We start from the raw sequence: 23,849 nt of genomic DNA, 5'->3' as shown, positions 1-23,849 counted from the left end.
TAGCGAACTTGAACTGTGCTCTGAGACGGGGTTCCCGCGGTTAGCTGGGAGATTTCCTGCGACCTCTGTGACCTGACCGTCTGGCTCAGGTGGTCTGGGTGACTGGGAAGGCAGAAGTTCACACACTTGAGCCCAGATTTTCAGCGGTCTGGCATTCAATAAGGGCTCAAAACAGTCTAGCAGGTCTTTGTGGGTGAAACAGAGAAACGTGTCCATTTGCGCTACGCACACAGGAGGTACCAGGCTCACTCGACCAATGGTGTGGTGCGTGGGAGCTGTGTGTTCAAGATGGACCTCATTTGGACTGTGCGACTGCACATTCAGCTCACATCTTTGTGACTTGAGAGTCTGATTTTGTCTTTCAGCTTCATTTCTCAGTCTTTCAAAAAGGTAAGGACAGGTTTCTGGGCAGTGATCGGAGCCTGTGATAACTGGTTTGGATTTTCTACAGTCCCTTTCAGGACGCAGTGTCTCTGCTTGGCTTGAGCTTCGTTGACCAAGTTCTCGCAGCTGCTGAATAGACATGCTGCGTGAGCAGGCCAAGGCTGCCAGATGATCACTCACCGCAGGGTGCAGCTCTCGGAGAAGCAGAGTGTTGAAGATGAAATCTTCCTCCATTGCTGGCTGACCACGTGCTCTGAAGTAGGCCATTTGCAGTCGGCTGTAGCAAGTGTATGGGTTTTTCAGTCTGCCCCGTTTTAGGTCCATGGCAGCAGGGAGCCCTTGATCTGATGCAGGGTCAGAAAGCTTTTGGATCAGAGCCTGTCGCAGGTGCTGGCAGTTGGATGTGACAGCTCCCGGCAAAGTTTCTTGGCCGCTGGACGTTTTGGGCAGTGGACTTTTAACCCCATTTGGAATTAGGGCTTCTTGACTGGTTAGGGGAAACTCTGTGATGTGTGTTTCCCCTCCCATGCCACTTTTCAGTTCTCTGTAACCAGTGTCAAGTTCATTCACATAGTCTCTTTGTTGTTTCGGAGCCATAACTCCTTTCTGGGCCTGTTTGAGATGATTTTCACAGGTCAGGGATTTGGTGTGTCTGTCTTTCGGCTTAGTCTCTGCTTTGGCTAGGGGAGCTTCGCTGTGTTGGAGTTTTTCAGTCAGTTCTCTACGCTCCACCTCCAGGTGGAGCTCTGCAAGGGCTTTTTGAAGTCTTTGCAGCTCCTCCTGTAGCTCAGGTTTGGATTCATCCGCTGTCCAACGCTGGTCCTGGGTCTCGGACGAGTCGCTGATCGTGGTGACGATGAATCTGGGCCTGATTCCTCCGGAGCATCCTCCGCCTGGAGCTTGAGGATTGTGGGCGATGGTTTCGGATGACTTTCGCCCATTCTTTGTAGCTCGGCGTCGGATCGTGGGCCATCAGTCGTTTCAGGTTGTCGTCCAGCTGCTCGTTGCTTAGGTGCTGGGGATCCACAGCGTCGTTGGGACAGGAACGTGCTGGTCAGGGAGCCCAACCAGGTCTTGAGTCGGTCCCCGTGGGTGCTGGGGCTGGCTGCTCTGAACACGTTAGCTTGCTGTTGGCGAGAGAAAGACAGCACAAACAGAACCAATGCAAGCACGCGCAGAACTAACGACTTATAATAATGCATGATTATATAATTCTTTGGTTTGGTTCCAGTTAACTGGTGCAGACAGTTAGTGGAATGTAGGCTAGACACTTAATTGTCAATAGCCAAAAGGACCACGCGGGTCAATTTGTGTGGGTGAGTGCCGGATTTAAACAAAGAATTTGACAGGCGGTGGCCCTAAGAGTCCTTTGATGACTCTCGCTGCTCGGTCGTCTATCTATTACTCAGTTTTCCGTGATGGCTCTCACAGGCTCTGCTTTTACATGAACTGAAAGAAACAAACACAGTGGAAAAGCAAAACAGAACAGAATAGAACAGGATGCAATTAAATGAGAAATAGAGCAGTAGACAAATAGATAGGAATAAAAATAGAATAGCAATAAACTAAAACAGAAGGGCTAGAGGGGAGAAGTGAAACTTAAACTTCCTATTCCAGCTGGGTTTATGACAGTGTCAGGCGAGTGCACTGTTGTGTCATAAAACCTAGAGGGGTGGTATGGCTCAAGAGTATAAGGGTTGGCCCGCACCTGAATAATCAAAGAATATGTAATATTCTGTGGCTTTCAATTAGGTGAAGTGACTGTATGTCACTAATTTAGGCCTGGGTGAATTGTGGGTGCTCAGACAAGAACTCAATGGCAGGCAACCTTTCCTCGACGTTCAAACACTCCACTGCGGTGTCCGTGGTCACCTGTCCCCTTTGTAACACGGTGCAACCTCTCAAACAGGGAACATCAGCACAATTGCGCACTTCGGCAAGGTATTTGCGCCAACGGCCCGAGTGACCAGTCAAAATTGAGTTTTCCCTGAACCCAGAGTCTGTCCCCTTTACGGGCAGTTACTCCAAACGGGCGGTTCTGTCGTGCAGAAGCCTGAGCAGGGAAATTAAACAAAATTGCCGTTTGTTGTCACTTTGGGTCTCGTTGCCTCCCTGTACCTGATACACAACTCGCCGATGTCCTTGCGTGTTGCCCGTGATACGAGGTCAGAATGTCCACGATTCACACACGGTTAGTGTAAGACACGCTAGGCTAGGCAGTTCCACTCACTGGAACTCACTGGAGCAACCGTCAGCTCACCACCAGGCGGCAAAGGGCCTTATCTGCAAATACACAAGTGGTCACACAAACACAGCTTAATTGTAAATTTAAATCTCAGTTTAACTCTTGTTTAAACCAAATTTAAATAATTAAGTGTGTATGCCAAAAGAAAATGAGCCTACCATGACAGTCGGAATGAACTAGTTAAACTAGACTGAAATGAGCAGAGGGGGTAAAACAAAAACAAAATAGTTCAGATGCACTTGATTCAAATTTGCATTAAACGAGTGCGCCGAATAGCAGAATGGGAAAAGAGAAAGTAACGAGGATAATTCAGATGCATTTGATTCAAATTTGAATGAAATCTTTTTCAGTCAAATTTTAAATGAGTGCATAGAATAACCGAACGGGAAAAAGAAAGGAGAAAGCCTTCCCTATTTGTAAGTTTCCTTGACGAGAGTTGCTTCTTTTATGAGCAAAATGCCAACTGATTGACACTACTTAATTTTAAAATTCAATTAAATGTTATTTAATTAAATTTAAAATAAGTGTATGAAATAAGGGAGGCTTGGGTGTGCGTGAATGTTATTACTTAGGCAATAACACACAGGACACAGGGCTAAGAGTGAATAAAATAAAACATTAAGTAATAAAAGGGAATGAATTTCCAAAGTAAAACTAAAGAAGTAACTTGAGAGAAAGAGAGAGAAAAGACAAAAAGGGAATAGATGAAATAAAACAAAGTAAAATAAAAATAAAATAAATAAAATAAAATAAAATAAAATAGAGTAGATCTGTGAATACAGGAAAAGAATGCAAGGAAAAGAGAATTGACTTATCTGGCAGTGTCCACCAGGGGGCGCACTCTCAGAAAGTGACTTCTCTTGTTGGAAGGGAAAGTTAATTTAAATTAAAAATTTAAACGTGTTTAAACTAAATTTAAATCAGTAAAACCCATTCCAATAACGATTGGAAAGCATAACCACCAAAAGCAAATTACTTTTACAACTCCCCGCAGTATAGAGAAGCAAAGATAATTTGGATATAATTTCAGTTCAAAGTATGGAGCGGCTTTAACTCAGAACGTCCACGCGGTGGCGTCAATGAGTCCACACAACCAATAAGTAGGGAGGGGTGGCACACCTGAGCAGACTGCCCTCTGGCGTCTGGTCAGAGTTACTGCATCCCCTTTCTTTAATTCGTGATATAAAAACCAACGCGCTTGTGGGGGTTCTGGCCCTTACGCTGTTTTAACTGCACGATCACGATTACAACTAATAAATATATATGTACCGTTTTACTCACGGGTACACAACTCTGGGAATCAGTCCCTTTGGTGCAACTTTAATGCACGCGAATACGTAACTTTTGCGGGATTGCTTCGCCGCTGTTACTAATCAACATTGGATCAGGATGCTGATATAGCTCCAAACTCTCACACATCAATCGTTAAAGCAGATGACTGCTCTCCGATTAGATTTGTAAGGGGGGTCACGTGTTTGGTTAGCTAGGCCGAACGACGTAACCCAGGAGCAAACCGGCTATTGTGAATTTTTGGACGACCAAACGATTCAGATTTAATAGCGGGTAAATATAAAGGCCTTTCAAGAGATTTAGTGGGAATCTTGCCGCACGATCTCAAAACACGCTGAATACGACTCAACTCGTTTATTCAAGCGGAAATTAATATTAGCTGTATTGCAGAAAATTTGTCGCCTTTTCGCATACAAGTCTGAATATTAATGGACTGCAGTTTATTTCACGGTTTAACGACTGACTACTGTGTACACAATAGCAGCTTGTTAACGTTCCTTCAAAGTGAAAATGCGTACATCTCACTGATCAAAGCGCGCATACACATTACATCATACAAAACTATTCTACATTGCTCTTTCACCGAAAACCAAGTTTAAAACGTTGCTCGCGAATCCTCCACCAAATAATATATGTAACGAATGTAGCGGTTCGTACAGTTATTAATTCAATTTATGGATGAAATATGAATATAATAATTCATAAGGTTATGAATAAATTATGATTCATATATCAACCCAACGGGGAATTAAACATATATTGTGAATCAATTACAACGAATTATAATCAATTACATATATGATTAGTTCTGGTTTAATAATTATCTAGAGAAACTGTTCGTTTGTCCAGCAAACTAAGTCCCTCACAGAATATTATAAACAGAGTTATTTTCTGGCCATGAAAATAACTAAAGCATAAAGCGATCGAAAAACGTTAAAGTGACTTGGGTTTTCAGCTGAAAGAACAAACAGAACAATCGAGCATGAATAACGTTTTAACTATATGCAAACTACGAATACAGAGGTTATACATCTAAATATACAAGAAAATACACACCTATGTACAAGAATAGAAGTAGAGAAGGAAAGAGAGAAGGCAAGTAGCAAACTCACAACCAGTCCTAAGCCAGCACGGAAATCAGTTTCATCATCTAAGATTGAGAAACGGCAGTATACTTGCATTGGTTGCGTGTGTCGAATTTCAGGTTAGCGCTGGTGCAGTTCGTTGGCTTCCTCCGTTCAGCGGGAAGGTTTGAACTGAGGACGAGAGTGAGTTTCGCTGGAAGATGGCGATCCCGAAGCTGAGCGCGGTGGCAGCGCGTGGTCACCGGAGAGGTCCGGGAAAAACGTGCACGAGATGCTCGTGAGACAATCGGGAGAGAGCACAAGAGATTGTGCGTCTTTGCTTTTATGACAGATAAGCCGACACACCTCCTTGAGGTGGGGTAGCCAATAACATGGGTGCAAAGTTGGCGGGAAAGCTTTCCCTTTGTTTTTGTCTTGCAAACTCATTTGCATGATTTACAAGGTTGGATTAGTGTTCATTTTCCTTCGAAGTACTATTAAAAATAGTACAATGCATTTGTCAGCAGTGTGACATACATTATGGAATAAATCAGATGAACAGCTTTCAAAAGAATCTAGACTTGACATATAAACGAAACATGTAGAAGAAGTTATGGTTTACAGACAAAATTACATTAATAGGAATGAAACTAGAATGGCTACAGTCATTTAAACTCTAAAATCTAAACACTAGGAAGCATATATGCACTTAAAATATAGCGGGTACACTTTGGCACAGTCATATCTTGAGAATAACTGTACATACCATCTCTAGGCATGTTTGTATATGTGTGTGTGTCTGTGTGTGTGTGTGGGGTGTGTGTGTGGAATTTGTCTGGTCAGTCTCTGGCGCTGAGTTTCTTGCCCACAACCGGGGGTTGATCCTTTGATGTTCCAAAAGCTAGGAAATTGGGTCCACTGTCTTACCTCGCCCAGGCCACAAAGATGTCAAATGGGCTCATCTTTGCAGACTGGTCGGAGCCGACTTAGTGATTAACGAACACAGTTCATCAGGTTAAAAGCATTCTGAAAACTCCAAAGTTTATTGATTGTCCTGATACATGTGCATATGCTACAATGGGCTATATGCACGGAGCGTTAGTAGTGTAATAGTTTATAATCAGAATATAGTCACTTAAATAGTCAGGCATAGCATTAATTTACGTATTCAAACGTAAGACAGCATAAAAATAAATAAATAAAGACGTACCTCAGTGTTCCTTCTCAGCTAAATTCAATTCGACCATCAGTTTTCACACTTTTATGTGGGAAAAAAAGCTTCCAAAATTAAATATTTATTGTGCACTTTAGTTAATTGAATAAAATGTGTGTTTTCACAAGTGTGCTGAAATCATTGATCTTGCGCTGCTCTGACTGACAGCTGCTGTGATCGCTTTCTGTGTCATTCATTCACAAGAAAAGTTATTGTTTTTCATGAGATTTTGTGAGTATTTCATACTTCGCATTAACAAAATGTATTTTTAAATCTAGTTATTTTATAATGTTTAATATTTAGTCAAAAACGAGGTGAAAAACAATTACAGGAAATGGCTGATATATGCGCAAATAAATGCTACTTTGCCGCCACCTGCTGGTTAAAGTGGTAATTATTGTCTTTTTTAGTTTTAAATAAGTGTTTTCTATCAAATGTTGAATTTCCTAAAGTTTTACAATGGGGACAATCTCAGAAGGATTCAAGTAATGTTTGTGGTCATCACATTGAAAATAACAATTGAAGAAAATGCGTGCATGTGTCTAATTACAGATACAGCGTTTTTAAACGGTCCCAATAGCTTCGTCTTTATTGCAATCAATAAAACTGGTTTATTGACAAATTAGGTAAATGTGATAACTGCATTAAAATATAAATACAGCATTAAAAAGTCAACCATTGATGGTTTTGTGTCGATGTACAGCGACTACAGAATGAACAGCTGACAGTTCACCGGAAATGCCCGAGCTGGCTTAACCACAACCGGAAAGTAACCGTGCATGTAGCCTATTGCTGCTCACAGCTATATTTACAGCTGTAAGTAATTTCTGTGATTACATCAATAATGACACTGTTGACCTCTTAAGTGTGACCAAAAATTGTAAAGTATTAAGCAATTTAAGTCCAGTTTTGGGGTTGATGGTCTGTGTGGGAAAGTGTGGAACAGCACCTGGATTTTGGGAAAGGTTGACAGTATTGTAGGGAATAACTCCTGCAGCATCAGAGTGGCTTCCAGAAGGTGAACGTCAGCGCGGCTCAACTGGTTTCCCACCAGGAAATCAGAGTTTGCAAGACCCTAAAAAAGTCATACCAGAAATTGCATGATTTCATTTATCCAATATGGAGAATCATGCTTCATAATGGGAGGAATGAAAAGTCAGAGCTATCAGTACCTTTTCAAACACAGGCATGAAGCGCTCTTTTGCCTTTTGCTCTATATTACTGAGCTGTTTCTGCTTGTCTTCAGGTGGCGCAATAGCCAACAGCAAGATAAGTTCCATTAGATCGAGGGTTCCCTCTGAATACATGTCAATCCTTCAGGACAAAATACAGTGATAATTGGTTAGGTGTGGTGGAAAAAGAAGGCATCTTATTTAAAATAATTGATTACAAACAACTTGCATTAAAAGTTGGTTCTTACAAAGCCCGTTCTTTAAGGTCTTTTCCATAGAGGTTGTATTTTCCAGCGATGTAATTCAAGATAGCCTTTGTCTGGACAAGCTGCATCCCATCTATTTCAACCAAAGGCACCTGCTGAAACATCAGGGCTCCATCTGCAATAAACACAGGGATTACATTAATATATAGATTCAGAAAACAAGAAGAGATGATTGATGATGAATTTAATGAAGTCAACATACCATTCAGCAGTTTATCATAATGCTCCCTTTTGGTCAAAAACACCTCCTCAAACTGTGAACACAACACCAAAATAAAGTCAATGCGAAAAAACGTGTTGATCTATTAATAGTTTGTCATATGCATACAAACATTTTTTTTTACACATCCTTCGGAAAATGTATATGAATGTAAAGTGTAAATCTCTTTCCACTTTTTTTTTTTTTTTTTTGCATAGACGTGGAACATTTTCTAGACATGCAACAAACCTCGACTCCAGCTGTGGCCAAAAGCCATCGGATTGACTCCATTTTCCCTCTTCCATTGAAGTAATGCAACACAACTTTCCCAGACATTTTCACTAAATAAAGTGACACTTCAAAACTCTTCGCTGTGCAGCAGACAGTCTATGGTGTGTGAACTATGCAGGGGTTTTTATGTTGACTATTGCGTAATTCGTGGGTGGTGTTAAATGGGCATGATCGAGACAAAGGGCACAAACTTTCACCCACCGCCCTTATGAAAACGCACATTTACACAAATGCTGATATCAATAACCTCCTTTTGAGGTATAAGTAACACGTAATTACACAATTTCCTGGATCAGTTTTCTACAGCTCAAGCTTTCAAGACAATTCTGCTGATCGAATGAATGAAAAATAACGTAAAAATGCTCTATCACTTATGGTAAAGCATTAATTTGTGCACATACAAATTAATTTAGATTTTAAAATGCTACATCATGCTAGTTAATGACATTAAGCAGCACTATCCAAGCCGTTTTATGCCCCAGGCACTGCTCATATGACTACCTTAGTGAATTCCACTCATTACATAATTTTCACATGTTGACCACATGATGGCGCCATGACACAATGAGAGCATTGTTTTTTTTGTGTGTGTGTGTGTGTGTGTGTGTGTGTGTGTGTGTGTGTCTGAAATATGGCAAAAACAGAATAAAAACAATAAGTTATGTTTGAGTCATGCTCTTAATGACAACTATGACTCTTAACTATGTTCTTATTTCCTTTTTCCATGTTGTGAATAATAAATGTGTAACATTTTAATTTGCTTGTTACACAATGGAGCCTAACTTATTGTAATAATTATTTGATGTAACCTATTTTTCCACTCAGAATTATTTCTTGGCATCCTCACATACTAAACTGCATTTTCTGAAATTGTTTGCATGCTGGAGGTACGCTATTACATAGTGTGCAGAGTGATGTAAAAGGGTTAGTTCACCCAAAAATGAAAATAATGTCATTTATTACTCACCCTCATGTCGTTCCACACCCGTAAGACCTTTGTTAATCTTCGGAACGCAAATTAAGATATTTTAGTTGAAATCCGATGGCTCAGTGAGGCCTGCATAGCATTAATGTACTAAAAACATATTTAAATCAGTTCATGTGAGTACAGTGGTTCAATAATAATATTATAAAGCCATGAGAATATTTTTGGTGTGCCAAAGAAACAAAATAACGACTTATATAGTGATGGCCAATTTCAAAACACTGCTTCAGGAAGCTTCGGAGCGTTATGAATCTTTTGTGTCGCATCATGATTCGCATGTCAAACCGCCAAACTGCAAATCAGTGATTGATGGTATATAATAAATAATAATTTTTAGACATTTTAGCAATCTAAAAATGTTTGAAGGATTTTTTTACACGGCGCCCCTGCTTTCGCCAGATGTCACCCCAGTTACTTGTGTAACCCTGGTTCCCTGAATAAGGGAAAGAGACGCTACGTCATATGACCTTATTGGAACCCTCTGCGTGATTGCGTCGTGAAGCACTCTTGTATCTAACCAATAATGTGACGAGACGTCAGAGGCAAGTGACGTCACGGACCAGGAAACTATAAAGCATACCCAGAACAAAGAACACTAGCTTCTGGATTATGGCCGAAGCAAGACGCTCACAGGTATGCTGGGGGTACGGCAACGTGACGTAGCATCTCGTTCCCTTATTCAGGGAACCAGGGTTACACAAGTAACCCGAGACGTTCCCTTTCATGGGAACTGTCGACGCTACGTCATATGACGTTATGGGAACGCTGCCCCAACTATGCCGTAGAACCAAGGTACCTGTCTGTTATCTTGTAGACAGAACTGAGCAGTGTTAATTTCGTTAACGAAAACTATGACGAAAAATGTTCGTTGACGACCTTTTTTTCCATGACTAAAGGTGCGGTCACACTGCACTTTTCGTTTCATTGACTTCCATTCAAACGCATGCGAATGCGTCAGACCGGAAACGCAAGCTCGTGCGGAAAATTTCGCATTTCGCTGCGTTCCAAAGTTCAAGTTTGGTGAACTCTGACCTGCGAATTCGCATCACGTGAAGACGTGCGACCAGTAGAAGATCGATTCGTCACAGCATGACCTCTTGGCTGAATGAAAAGAATTATATTTTTGCAGTAAAGTCGAGTAGGTTCTATATTTTTACATTTAAATGTATTATTTTAAGTTATGTGTTCATGTTTATAAAAAAGACGCTGTATACCGTGACGTCATATCACGACCGTTACAGCATCCGAAAAAATTTCGCACGTTCAAAGTCTAGTGTGTCCGTGGCTTAAGACGAGACGATGAGAGACGACACCGATTTAATTTAACAATAACGTGTCTAAAACTACACGTGCAATATTGTTGACAAAAAAAGACGAGACTGAAATGTGACTAAAAGACTAAACACTTGACCAAAATCACTCTTTTGGAATCACTTTTTGTTTTTGTCGAATAAAAGAGACAAAACATTACAGACTGCCTTCACCAGCAGTCATGCTTAAGGTTGCCAGATTTCCAGAATTTAAACCCCTATCAGAGCTTTTCTGTTAAAAGAACACGTTTTACTTAATCTTTGTTATCTGGCAACCCCACACACGAGCCTTCTCTACACTGAAGCGCGGATGATCTGAAAACACAAGTAAGCTGGAGTTCAGCGCTCTTCATTTGAGATTTTCTACGTTAATTAAAGTGTCTATATTGCGCTGCTTGTTTACTGACTAAATCTGGGACCAAAGTGCAGGCTGATATCCAGCAGTGGCTCTCAAACTGACATACGCGAAAAGTGCCGTTCATTTTAATCTACTCCATCTTAAAATAACATGAAAACTGAACATGTATTTCTAGCAGGTAAAATGTCGTATATACACGATATTCAATCAAATTGCCTCATCTTTCACGGTCAAAACTGACTGCACCCACACAAGCCAGCATCGCACTACATATGTGCTGTTCTCGACAATATAACGTTACCTTTATGAAAGTGGGGATTTGGCACTTACTAGCATGAAGAACAAATATAGACATAGACTGAATGTAGATAATTCGAAGCATGCATACAGCATGCATGACGAACATCTTGTAAAGATCCATTTGAGGGTTATATTAGCTGTGTGAACTTTGTAAATGTGCTGTAATATAATCGAGAGCTCGTGTGGCAGGGAGCACGCGAATTTAAGGGCCGGCGCGCTGTAAAAATCATTGCATAGTTAATGATGCCCCAAAATAGGCAGTTAAAAAATTAATTTAAAAAAATCTATGGGGTATTTTGAGCTGAAACTTCACAGACACATTCAGGGGACACCTTAGACTTATATTTACATCTTGTGAAAAAGCATTCTTGGGCACCTTTAAATCCCTCAGGGGTTACGACACTAGAAAGTTTGAGAACCACTGAATGAGGATATGTACATTTGCACAAGTGCTACTGCTAAGAGTGCAATGTCAGTGCAGTCTCTTACCTTAATTCAAATTTTTCATAATCTTAAATGAATTGGTCTAAAGAGAAAAATTATGACTATTTTGTCTAAAGACTACATATAAAATAGCTATCAAAATTAATGTTGGTAACTGTAGTTTGACTAAAAGTACTGACTAAGACTTGACAAAAATTTGATGACTTTTCGTCGACTAAAACTACACTAAAATACGAAAGACTAAAATGACTAAAATGTGACTAAGACTAAGGAGCATTTTCTTCTTAAGCTAAAGACTAACACTAAATCAAAAATGTCTGCCTACGTCCAGGTTGTAAAACCTAATAAATGTGTGCTGGGATGACCATCCAGCTGAACCACATATGTCATTAATGTATACTCCTGACATTAAGGCCTTTGAAGCTGCCATACCCCTAGGAGAGTGGGCACGGACAGCTAATGGAGATGGCTGTCCGGCCGCCTCATAAGCAAGTGAGATAGCCTCGACTACCCACTTGCTCATTCTCTGCTTAGATGCTGGGCCTCCTTTCTTAGGAGACCCGTAACACACAAACAATTGATCTCTTTTCCCCCACAGGGCAGCTCTGTGGACATATGCATCTAAAGTCCTCACTGGGCAGAGCGGATTGAGTTTCTCCTGATCCGAAGTTGTAAATGGAGAAAGATAGAAGGCCTCAAGTACAATGGGACTTGGGACGTTGGTGGGGACCTTAGGCAGATAGCCTGGTCTAGTGTGCAGGAACGCTTTGACCATTCCAGGTGCTAATTCCAAACACAAAGGAGCAACTGAAAGTGCTTGAAGATCTCCTATTCTTTTAAGAGATGAAATAGCCAGTAGAAATATGGTGTCTTTAAGGGTGAGGAATTTCTCTGAAACTTCCTCTAGTGGTTTGAAGGGAGCCTTAGCTAACCTTTCAGTCCCACTTTATATTACGTGGCCTTAACTACTATGTACTTACATTTAAATTAATCATTTGATACAATGCACTTATTGTGTACATACATGTTTCTACATTGTTCTTATATTTTAAAAACACCTGCATGTAATTACATCTGTAATTAATTTCTGTAATTACATTTATAATTACACTGTTGACCCATCCCTTAACCCTTACCCCTACCCTTAAACCTACCCATACCACCAGAGCTTCCCCTAACCTTACCCATATCACACCTCAGTAGCAGCGAAGTGTTTTGCAATTCAATATGAACCCAATAAGTACATTGTACTTATTTTTTGATGTAAGTACATAGTAGTTAAGGCCACTTAATATAAAGTGGGACCAACCTTTCTAATACCGCGGCCAAGTCCCAGGCCTCAGCCTCAGAGTACCACGGAGGAAGCAATATAAAAAGGATTCTCGACCTACCGAGGAATCCCCCAGAGGAGCATGGCTGAAATGGCTGCATACAGATTCTGGAGTGGAGTATGGTCCCCACAACCTCAGTTGGGAGACCAGCATCTATGAGCCTGGCCCCCTCAGAGGCCAGGCCCACAGTCTCCATAGTTTTGGGCGTGGATGAATTATTATGCCACCCGCTTGAGACAGGAGGTCCTGCCTGAGAGGAAGCTCCATCAGGGAGCCATCTAGAAGTGACACTAGGTCTGAGAACCATATTTTGGTTGGCCAGTACAAGGCTATCAATATTAGACTGACCCCTTCCTGGCGTACTTTCTCCAGAACTCGGCCACGTCTGTACCACGGCATCCAGACCCAATGGTGCTGGATGAGATAGAGAGAACCACAGTGGACACTGGGTTGATTCCCCTGAAGCAAATAGGTCGATTTCAGCTCGACCGAAGTTTTCCAAAGTGAGCTCCACCACCTCAGGGTGGAGTCTCCATTCCCCGGGCCTCGGCCCCTGCCTCGACAGGGCGTCTGCTCCCACACTTTGATGCCCTCAGGTCTGGGAGGAAGTATTTTACTGCAAGAAATACAGCCATCATTTCCAGCCAATTTATGTGCCAGGAACTCTGATGGTCCTCCTAGAGACCCTGAGCTGAGCGACCACTCATGATCGCCCCCCAGCCCGTGAGGGAAGCATCCGTCATAAGCATTACGCTACGATGAGAAGTCCCCAACACGGGTCCTGGGACAGGAACGAAGGCTTTTTCCACATGACCAGAGCACGAAGGCATCAACACGTGACTTTGATCATGCGAAAAGGATTTCCCCTCTGAGAAAACCCCTTGGTCCTATAACCACTGTAAGGGTCTCATGTGCAGAAGGCCAAAGGTTATCACATTGGACGCAGCTGCCATGAGACCCAACAGTCTTTGAAACTGTTTGACAGTGAGTGAATGGCCTAGTTTCACCCCATTCACGGCATTGAGAATGGAACTCACACAAGCAGGAGACAGATGTGCCTGCATCTTGGTGGAGTCCCAAACTACCCCTAAGTAGATGGTAATTTGAGCTGGAACCAGCACACTTTTCTTGGCATTGAGCCTCAGCACAAGCCTCTTCATGTGTGACAGAACAGCATCTCTGTTTAAGAGTAGTTCTGTTTAAGCTATAATCAACCAGTCGTCGATATAGTTCAGTACGCAGATGCCCTGGAGTCTCAGTGGAACCAGAGCTGCATCCACGCATTTCGTAAATGTGCAGGGTGATAAGTCGGAAGGGAAGAACCCTGTACAGGTAAGCTTTGCCCCCGAATGCAAACCTGAGGAACTTCCCGTGTTGAGGATGGATGGATACATGAAAGTAAGCATCTTTCAGGTCTATCACAACAAACCAGTCCTCGGACCTGATCTGTTGGATAACCCTCCATCCTTCTTTGGAACAATGAAGCATTGGTTGTAAAACTCTGACAGCTTGCTGGTAGGAGAACCCCTTATATAGCTCCTTTTTGCAAGAGCGTCATAAACTCCTGTTCCATTACCAGAGACTGCTCGGGGGCCACCACTGTTGGAAGGACCCCATTAAACTGGGGCAGGTGAGACCTGATTTTGTAACCCTTTTCTATTGTGAGCAGCACCCATTTTGAAATATTTGGGAGAAGTTTCCATTCTGCCAGAAAATTTACTAAGGGAACCAGTCTCTCGAGACTGGCCTCTGGTGTTTTTTGAGCACTTGACTCGGTGCCCTGAAGCGGCGAACCGGTAAGGAACAGCCGAATCAAGTGATGACCGGCCCTCCTCGGAGGGTCGGTGGAGACCGCTGCGCCCTGAAGCACACTGGGTGGCAGGGTTAGCAGAACGGCCCCCTGAGGGCGCCAAAGAGAGATGGGTACCAAGTATTTTAATACCCAACTCTCTCTGGAGGGGGCTGCCCTCCAATGTCCCGCGCCACTGGCGTCAGGACCTCCTCGAAGCCTTCTTGGTGATAATTAACAGTCCGCAGATCGGTCTTACCCCACAAAGACTTCAGCTGTGTCGCCTGTCCCTGTCCCCAAGCCTTCTGCGGGGGAGCACGGGTGGCGACACTTTCTTTGGATGAACGGTCAGACCAGTGCCCTGAAATGGCGAACCGGTAGGGAACATCTGAACTGACTGCTCTACAACCCTCCTCTTTCTTGGAGGAACACTGGAAGCCACTGCGCCCTGAAGCACACGAGGTGGCGGGGTTGGCTCTTTAACGGTCTCCTTTATTTTCTTTTAAATTCCTCAGAATTTAATGTATTCAATATTTCATTTAATCCTCAAATTAAATGCAGCCAGTTCTTATATATATATATATATATATATATATATATTTTTTTTTTTTTTTGAACAGGCTGAATGTATTTAGAATACAAAAAAGAATTATAGCTGGTAATAATTCGCAAGGTATTTTAGGGAAAGAGAGAAAGGGAAACTCCCTGTCTACTAAGATCCCTCAATATAGAAATATATATATATATATATATATATATATATATATATATATATATATATATATATATATATATATATATATATATATATATATAATTACGGACACGTGATCTATGCACAGCCTCGGCAAATGCGAGACCCGAGCCTGTATATTCATTCTTGCAAACTTAATCTACGCGTTGCCTCGGCAACGCAAGATCCGAACTATATTCTTTAATGAAAACTCAATCCACGTGCTGCTTCGGCAAGCGTGAGATCCGAGCCTTGCGTTTAGACTTTTATTCCCTCGAGAATAAAGCCAACAGGGGTGGAGCTACAAAACTCCACTTGTAAAAATTGTTTCATGTAAAAATAGCAGATACTTTAAATTTTAGATTTGTATACTTCTTTGTGTGTGTACATGTGTGTGTGTGTGTGTGTGTGTGGTTTTTTTTGTGTACAAAATGAGCTGGCCCAGATCCGGCACAGTTCTGGAGCAGATCCAGAACAGATCTAGACCATATTTGGCCCATATTTGGGCCAAATCACCTTAAAGGAATCTGCATCTGTTCCGGAGCTGGCCCAGATCTGGCATGGTACTGGAGCAGGTGCAGAACAGATCTGGAGCAGATTTTGCCCACAATCTCCTTAAAGGTATCCGCAGAACAGACAACTGTGGCATATATGGTGACTGCTAATATAGGGTGAGATAACGAGGGTAATTGCTGGCAGGTATGGGTGATGGAGGAGTGTTCGCAGGTGGTGAGCAGGGAGGATTTTGGGAAGTGTAATGCTGAGGAGGCAGGCATGGTGAATGGAGCTGGTGACATTATTCTCCCCTCCCAGAAGGCGCGACCTCATGCAAAAAGGGATTCCAGTCAGAGTGGGTGTCCTGGATAAGTGACAGGTGGTTGACTTGAGATACCTCCAGGATGGCACCGGTAACACAGGAAGGTAATGGCTGTTCAGGAAGCCATGATGATGGTAACGGATAGTGCAGGGCCCCATGGCAGTACAGGCAGCTCAGGAGCCCAGGGAGGTGCCGGCAGTTTAGGGAACCAGGGTGGTGCTGGTTTAAGAAGCCAGGCTGGAGACTCAGAGGTCACTGGAAACTTAGGGACATGAGCGCTGCATCGTCACGAAAGTTTAAGCCTTACCAATTGAAATGTTCAAGCAAGAAGATGCGAAGAAATCTGTGTCTCAGAAATCTGTGTCTCAGAAATCTGTGTCTCAGAAATCTGTGTCTCAGACTGTTACAGACAGAAAGGTAGGAGACAACAGGGATGCAAACAGATGGTAGGTTTATTGACAAACAGCAGGGTAGACACAGGAATACAGGTTCGTGGAAAGTGGATGGTTGCAGTTTGGTAGGCTGGAGAGACAGTAGGAGATGGTAGGTGAACTCACACATAGAAGATATCACACGGACACTGGGTAAACACGCTGGAGTAGAACAACTTGGAAGTCTTGGGAACAAACATGGAAAGTCCTTTGTACAAACGAGAACGGAGAGTGAACTGAGGTGAGTGGAGTGCTTAATTAGGGCTGTGGTGATGAGTGGATGATGATAGGTGACAGGTGTGTGTGAGCACAGAGTGGAGGAGCGAGTGTAGGTGTGGGCCAGGGAGGATTATGGGAAATGGAGTCCAATAGCAGACGGGAACTGAGACACAGACAGCACACAAATACTGAACTGAGCTCTTTCACGTCTTTTCTTACACTTGAAAATGCCTGTATTGGTGAGTATCTTCATAAACATATTCAGTTATGTCTTAAGTGAACATAATGTAATGACTGAGACAAATCAGACACAATTATTTGTTAGTTCACCAATAGTTTTAAGCTCACTCTGGGATCCGACTGTCCCCATCCCCCGAGAAGTTCTCAGTTACCAATTTTATTGCACCAATAAATGCCCCATGGAGAGCAGAGAAGAGACACACAAAAATGTGCATTTTTCCTGCATTATCCACACATAACACAGACTCTCTTGCATTAATGTATAGACAGACTGTTCTATGAATGAACAGGCACAATCCCAGGAAATGAAATATTATCCATTATTACTGTTGCTGTATTACAATCATTGTATTCACGTATTTATGTGTATGTTTATGATGCATTTAAGGTAACTTCAATCATGCCATGTTTAGTGTCTATGCGTTTGTAGCGGGAAGATTTAAATGCTTGGGTATGCGGTTTGTCCATACCTGCGCAACACATCAGTATTACAAGAATCTTTAATAGTTCTTATTAAAAAAACTCAACTTGTTAATCTTTCTTGGTCGTAAAAGCCCTGACAGGAGGGGTGCGTGGTCACCCGGAAATACAGCACCTTCATTGGCTGCATCAACCTTTAGAGGTTGGACTTTGACCAGAGGTTAAAAGCTAGACAGCAATGCCACTCCCTCTCTTTCCTTGCGTTTTGGACGACTAAACTGAACCCTTTTTGCCTGCAGGCCTAGGCCGCCCTCGGCCTACAACCCAGCCATGTGCTCATCATCCAACATAGAAAAGACTGGCAACAACTTTGGACTGAATCCTCAAGATCTCTCCTCAGATGGCAGAGCCGATGCTCCTCAGCCTAAAGGCATCTTGCAAGTATTCGTACATTTGAACACTAAATAGCAATTTAGTATTGATGTTGTAAAAGCTTACCTTTGTCAGCAAAGGTGTTTTATTACTGAGGAAACTGATGATTCTTTTCCAGATTGTCTTTGACTTTTCCTATAGCTCTAGTAACAGTACCTCCTCCGGTTCAACTCTATCATTACTCATTCTGACCTACGTATGTGTGTGACCCTTTGTGTATGTTATGTTATGTGTTTGTTAGTTTAGTTATGTGTTTGTGAGTTAGTTAATAAAAATTGTGCACGATACATGTTTGGTTCTGACTCTGTCTGCTAATAAGTTGCCTCTTAAGTGATTTAGATCCCGATTTAGATACGGTGCAATAAGAATGTTATTTTTCCATGACCTGGAAATTAACATTTCTTAGAATTAATAAACAATCAACACTGAGTGTTTACTGGACGAACAGGTTAATTGATTGTAATATTAATCTTAATGTAGCTACATCCAGTTAATCCGATTAACGGATTTACATATTCATAATTAATCATAATTAATAATCATAATGAGTTATGAATAATTATTAATATTTCCCCTTTGAGTTAATTTCGCTACAATAAACAGTTGAGAAAGAAACGCATGTGTATCAGTATATTGGATCCATGCATTAGTTCTTAAAGTGACAGCAGCCTAATAAACCTGCTGCCCTCTGTGTCCATAATGTTAAACAACAAAAGACAAAGAAACATCACTCACTGCTTTAATAAGGATTAAACTGTTTAATTTATACAGTGAAGACTATGCAGCGTTATTTTGCATTTGATTACTTTATTACAGTTACACTTTACCAGTTTCATGGCTGATAAAAAATATTCATGACTGGTATTAAAAATATTTATTGGCAGGTGTGGCAAAAAGTTAGTTTTAGGCCATGATTGTGACCATGACTGTATATGTTAAATCAGATTGACAGGTGCAGATGTGGCATGATGATGATGATGATCTGTCTGAGAGTTTATTCTGATGGTCAATCTGACTGTGTTCTTATTTCAGAACCTCATGATGGTTCTGAGACGTTTGATTTTAAGAGCTCATGCACACACACACACTTCCTGACAACATGTACTGAACAGCTGCAGTCTTCATATCACAATATTATCACTTTATCCAAACTATATCTTGTACATTCCAAATAAATCTGTCCATTTTAAATTTAATAAGGAAGCTTGTAAATTAATTAATGATTAACATCATCTAAATGTTTTGAAGAACTGGTTTTCTGTGGTTCTTCTACTTAAAGAGGTGGCTAAACACTTCCTTCACGGTTTTCACGTACACCTCATCACATGGAGGTTTTCTTGCACTGCCGGGCTGCAGGAACTTGCTGATTTTTGGTAAGGCCTTCATTCTTTCCTGGAACGCCTGTGAAACAAATAAAAGGTTTTTAAAAAATCATAATCATAATCATAATGTTAAAAAAAAAACCCAATTATTAAGCTGATCAAAGGAATTATCGGTTTGATTCATGGACTGAATTGTTCAGGCAACACACAGCTTCACTAAACTGAACCAGATTACTCTCTCACTCCCTACTGTATATCCGACAATCAGAACTGTGTTTTTATTATTGGTATTGAATATAAACTTGAATATTTAATGAAACTTAACATCACTCTATTCTGACTGTTTGTTTGTACACCAATGTTTAAAGATACGGACATGTTCACAAAAAGAGTTTTCTGGTCTGTGTGGGAAAGTGTGGAACAGCACCTGGATTTTGGGAAAGGTTGACAGTATTGTAGGGAATAACTCCTGCAGCATCAGAGTGGCTTCCAGAAGGTGAACGTCAGCGCGGCTCAACTGGTTTCCCACCAGGAAATCAGAGTTTGCAAGACCCTAAAAGAGTCATATCAGAAATTGCATGATTTCATTTATCCAATATGGAGAATCATGCTTCATAATGGGAGGAATGAAAAGTCAGAGCTATCAGTACCTTTTCAAACACAGGCATGAAGCGCTCTTTTGCCTTTTGCTCTATATCACTGAGCCGTTTCTGCTTGTCTTCGGAGAAAAAATAATACAGCATGATAAGATCCATTAGATCGAGGGTTCCCTCTGAATACATGTCAATCCTTCAGGACAAAATACAGTGATAATTGGTTAGGTGTGGTGGAAAAACAAGGCTACTGAATCTTATTAAAAATAACTAATTACTGGAGTCTAGTTTCTTAACAGTTACGAAACAATCTGCATTTGAAGTTGATACTTACAAAGCCCGTTCTTTAAGGTCTTTTCCATAGAGGTTGTATTTTCCAGCGATGTAATTCAAGATAGCCTTTGTCTGGACAAGCTGCATCCCATCTATTTCAACCAAAGGCACCTGCTGAAACATCAGGGCTCCATCTACAGTAAACATAGGAATCACATTAATATATAGATTCAGAAAACAAGAAGAGATGATTGATGAGGAATTTAATGAATAGTCAACATACCATTCAACAGTTTAACATAATGCTCCCTTTTGGTTATAATCACTTCCTCAAACTGTGAACACAACACCAAAATAAAGTCAACGCAAAAAAGCGAATTGATTTATTTTATTTTATTTTATTAAAATAGCTACAATAGAAAAGTTACATACAGTTGCAAGAAAAAGTATGTGAACCACTTGCAGAATCTGTGAAAATGTTAATAATTTTAACAAAATAAGGGAGATAATACAAAATGCATGTTATCTTTCATTTAGTACTGTCCTGAGTAAGATATTTTACATAAAAGAAGTTTATATATAATCCACAAGACAAAAAAATAGCTGAATTTATTAAAAACCTCATTCATAAGTATGTGAACCATTGATTCTCAATACTGTGTGTGGTTACCTGATGATCCACGACTGTTTTTATGTTTTGTGATGGTTGTTCATGAGTCTCTTGTTTGTCCTGAGCAGTTAAACTGAGCTCTGTTCTTCAGAAAAATCCTCCAGCTCCTGCAGATTCTTCAGTTTTCCAGCATTTTTTGCATATTTGAACACTTTCCAGCAGTGACTGTAGGATTTTGAGATCCATCTTTTCACACTGAGGACAACTGAGGGACTCAAACTCAACTATTAAAAAAGGTTCAAACATTCACTGTTTGAACCTGGATGGGGGGATGGGTGAAAACATTTGGAATTTGAAGATCAAGGTAAATTGTATTTAATTTGTCTTCTGGGAAACAAGCACGTATCTTCTGTTGCTTCCGAAGGGCAGTACTAAATGAAAAAAAAAAAAAAAAATGATATTCAAGCGAAATAAGAAAAATTTGGACCTCTTCATCCTGTTCAAAAGTTTTCACCCCCCGACTCTTAATGCATTTTGTTTCCTTCTGCAGCATCAGTGAATGTTTGAACTTTTTTAATAGTTGAGTTTGAGTCCCTCAGTTGTCCTCAGTGTGAAAAGATGGATCTCAAAATCATTCAGTCACTGTTGTAAAGGGTTCAAGTTTTTGGGACCTGGAGGATTTTTCTGAAGAACAGAGCTCAGTTTAACTGTTCAGGACAAACAAGGGACTCATGAACAACCATCACAAAACACAAAAACAATATTGAGAATCAATGGTTCACATACTTATGAATGGGGTTATTTGAATAAATTCAGCTATTTTTTGTCTTATGGATTATATATAAACATCTTTTATGTAAATATCTTACTCAGGACAGTACTAAATAAAAAATAACATGCATTTTGTATGATCTCTCTTATTTTGTTAAAATTTTGCACATTTTCACAGATTCTGCAAGTGGTTCACATACTTTTTCTTGCATCTGTATATGTAATGTGGAAATTGCTTTCCATTTTTTCTTTTTTGAGACATGGAAAAATTTCTAGACTTTATGCAACAAACCTCGACTCCAGCTGTGGCCAAAAGCCATCGGATCGACTCCATTTTCCCTCTTCCATCGAAGTAATGCAACACAACTTTCCCAGACATTTTCACAAAATGAAGTAACACTTTAAAACTCTTTGCTGTGCAGCAGTGTGTGAACTATACAGGGTGCAGCAGTGTGTGAACTATACAGGGAACTATACAATTTTATATTGACTATTCAGGGTGTTGCGTAATTTGTGGGTACTGCTAAATGGGCATGATCAGGACAAAGGGCATGGTCAGGACAAAGGGCAAAAAAACTTTCACCCAATGTCCCACTTACCACTACACAAATAATCTTGTGAATACAAATGCTGATATCAATAATTCACTCTCGAGGTATAAGTAACACATAATTACACCGTTTCATGGATCAGTTTTCTACAGCTCAAGCTGCTGATCGAATGAATGAAAAATAAAGTAAAAAAGCTTGAGCACCGATGGTAAAACATTAATTTGTCCATATGGACTAATTTAGATTTAAAAAAAAAAAAATGCTGAGTCATGCTAGTTTATGACATTAAACAGCACTATCACAAGGGAGGTGGGGGGGGGGGGGTGGATCTAAATTCTGATCTGTCTGGAATGCAGCATAACTTCACAGAAACTAAAGAATCTTTGTCCACATTTCCGCTTAGTATTTGTGATTTTCAGTTTACATAATCATTATGTACGCCAATAGCAGTGCTTATTTTAACATGTTCAAGTTTTACCATGCTCAGACACTCGGTACAGTTGACAGACCAGTGCTGCATCGTCATGAAATTTTTAAGTATTGCCAACTGAAATATTCAAGCACAAGAAGAAACGAAAGATAACTCAATTTGTTACATGCTGTGTGGGAAGTTTTCTGTGCATAAACATACTTGAGTAAGGCAAACTCTTCAGGGAAATCTTGCATTTGGCAATGCCGCTTAAGAGTCAATTCTGCATCATGGTAGTCATCTGCATCTGCCGGTTCTCTACTGCTAGCCGCCCCATGCAGGGACTGCACTGTGGCTTTTAGAAGCTCTTGATAGCTACTAAATTGATGGACGTCTGGAATGACAGGTGTTGCAGTTGAAGTAACAGGTGTTGCAGTGAAGTAACCCACAGAATACAGATTTCTTGAGCTCCTGAATATCATCAGGGGTTTGACATTCAGGTGCCTTGGCCAGTTGCACTTGGGTTGTGTCAAGAAGGCTGGACCCTGCCTCCAGCAAGTGTCTTGAGCCATTTGATTCAGTGTCAAATCTTGTGTGATTTCATCAGCAGGATTATTAGATGAATCAACATAGCACCAGAATTTTGAGTCAGACAGCTCTTGTATTTCAGTGACTCCCACAAATACTTTGTACCTGCAAGAATCAGATTGCAGCCATGCGAGGACCGTGGTAGAATCAGTCCAAAACACAAAGTTGTGGATGTCTAAAGTCAGCTGTTTCTTTAATACAGCACCCAGCTGCGCGCCTGTCAGTACAGCACAAAGTTCTAAGCGTGAGATGGAGAGCTGCTTTTTTGGAGCAACTCTGGACCTTGCAGCCAAGAAAGCTACCTGAATATTGTCATCCTCAGTACTCATGTATGCTACAGAGCCATAGGCTCTCTCAGAAGCATTGCAGAATACATGAACACTGCGACTCTTGATTGCATGCTGGATGCTGGAGCTGTAGCATCTTGGCTGAGAAATCTGGGGCAACTGAGGGAGCTCACTCTCCCACTGTTGCCAAGCGGCAAGTAAATCAGCAGGGAGGCAAGGGTCATCCCAGCCACGTTTCTTGTCCCAGAGCAACTGCACAATGATCTTAGCCCTTGTAGTGAAAGGGATCAAATACCCAAGGGGATCATATTGCTTTGCAAGTGTGCGGCAGATCTTGCATATGGTGCTTTCACCTTTCTCCTTCTGATATGGTTTGTATGACAAAGTATCAGATTTGCAATGCCAGATCAGTCCGAGGGTATGTTCCTGAGGATTGGCTGTTTCATGACTAAGCCAGATCTCACTGCTCTGGGATTTCAGCTCAGAAGGAAAGTGGTGAATGACTGTAGGAA

The 23,849-nt window shown here is 41.1% G+C and overlaps 1 protein-coding gene across 6 annotated transcripts in view; it reads right to left on the bottom strand.

Annotated features, from left to right (window-relative positions):
• Positions 1 to 23,849, bottom strand: part of LOC125277527 (glutathione S-transferase A2-like) — an 88,199-nt gene that overhangs the window by 41,819 nt on the left and 22,531 nt on the right. For 3 of the 6 annotated variants that reach the window (XR_007186914.1, XR_007186915.1, XM_048205942.1), the window contains exons 1-5: positions 8,083 to 8,240; positions 7,837 to 7,888; positions 7,617 to 7,749; positions 7,369 to 7,510; positions 7,146 to 7,271 (exon numbers count right to left, since the gene is read on the bottom strand). Coding sequence is in view for 4 of the 6 variants with exons in the window: in XM_048205942.1 (XP_048061899.1) it covers positions 7,146 to 7,271; positions 7,369 to 7,510; positions 7,617 to 7,749; positions 7,837 to 7,888; positions 8,083 to 8,169 (540 nt within the window). In the remaining 2 variants the exon portion in view is untranslated. Of the gene's footprint in view, positions 1 to 7,145; positions 7,272 to 7,368; positions 7,511 to 7,616; positions 7,750 to 7,836; positions 7,889 to 8,082; positions 8,241 to 18,671; positions 19,335 to 19,682; positions 19,809 to 19,905; positions 20,045 to 20,182; positions 20,316 to 20,404; positions 20,457 to 21,794; positions 21,980 to 23,849 lie in introns of those variants that run through there. The other 3 variants (XM_048205947.1, XM_048205944.1, XM_048205943.1) reach the window with 3 other exon arrangements.

Source organism: Megalobrama amblycephala, linkage group LG10 (genome assembly GCF_018812025.1).
Source record: "Megalobrama amblycephala isolate DHTTF-2021 linkage group LG10, ASM1881202v1, whole genome shotgun sequence".
NCBI classification, from domain to species: Eukaryota; Metazoa; Chordata; class Actinopteri; order Cypriniformes; family Xenocyprididae; genus Megalobrama; species Megalobrama amblycephala.
The sequence above is the reverse complement of the archived record's forward strand: the minus strand, read 5'-3'. Positions and strand labels throughout refer to the sequence as shown.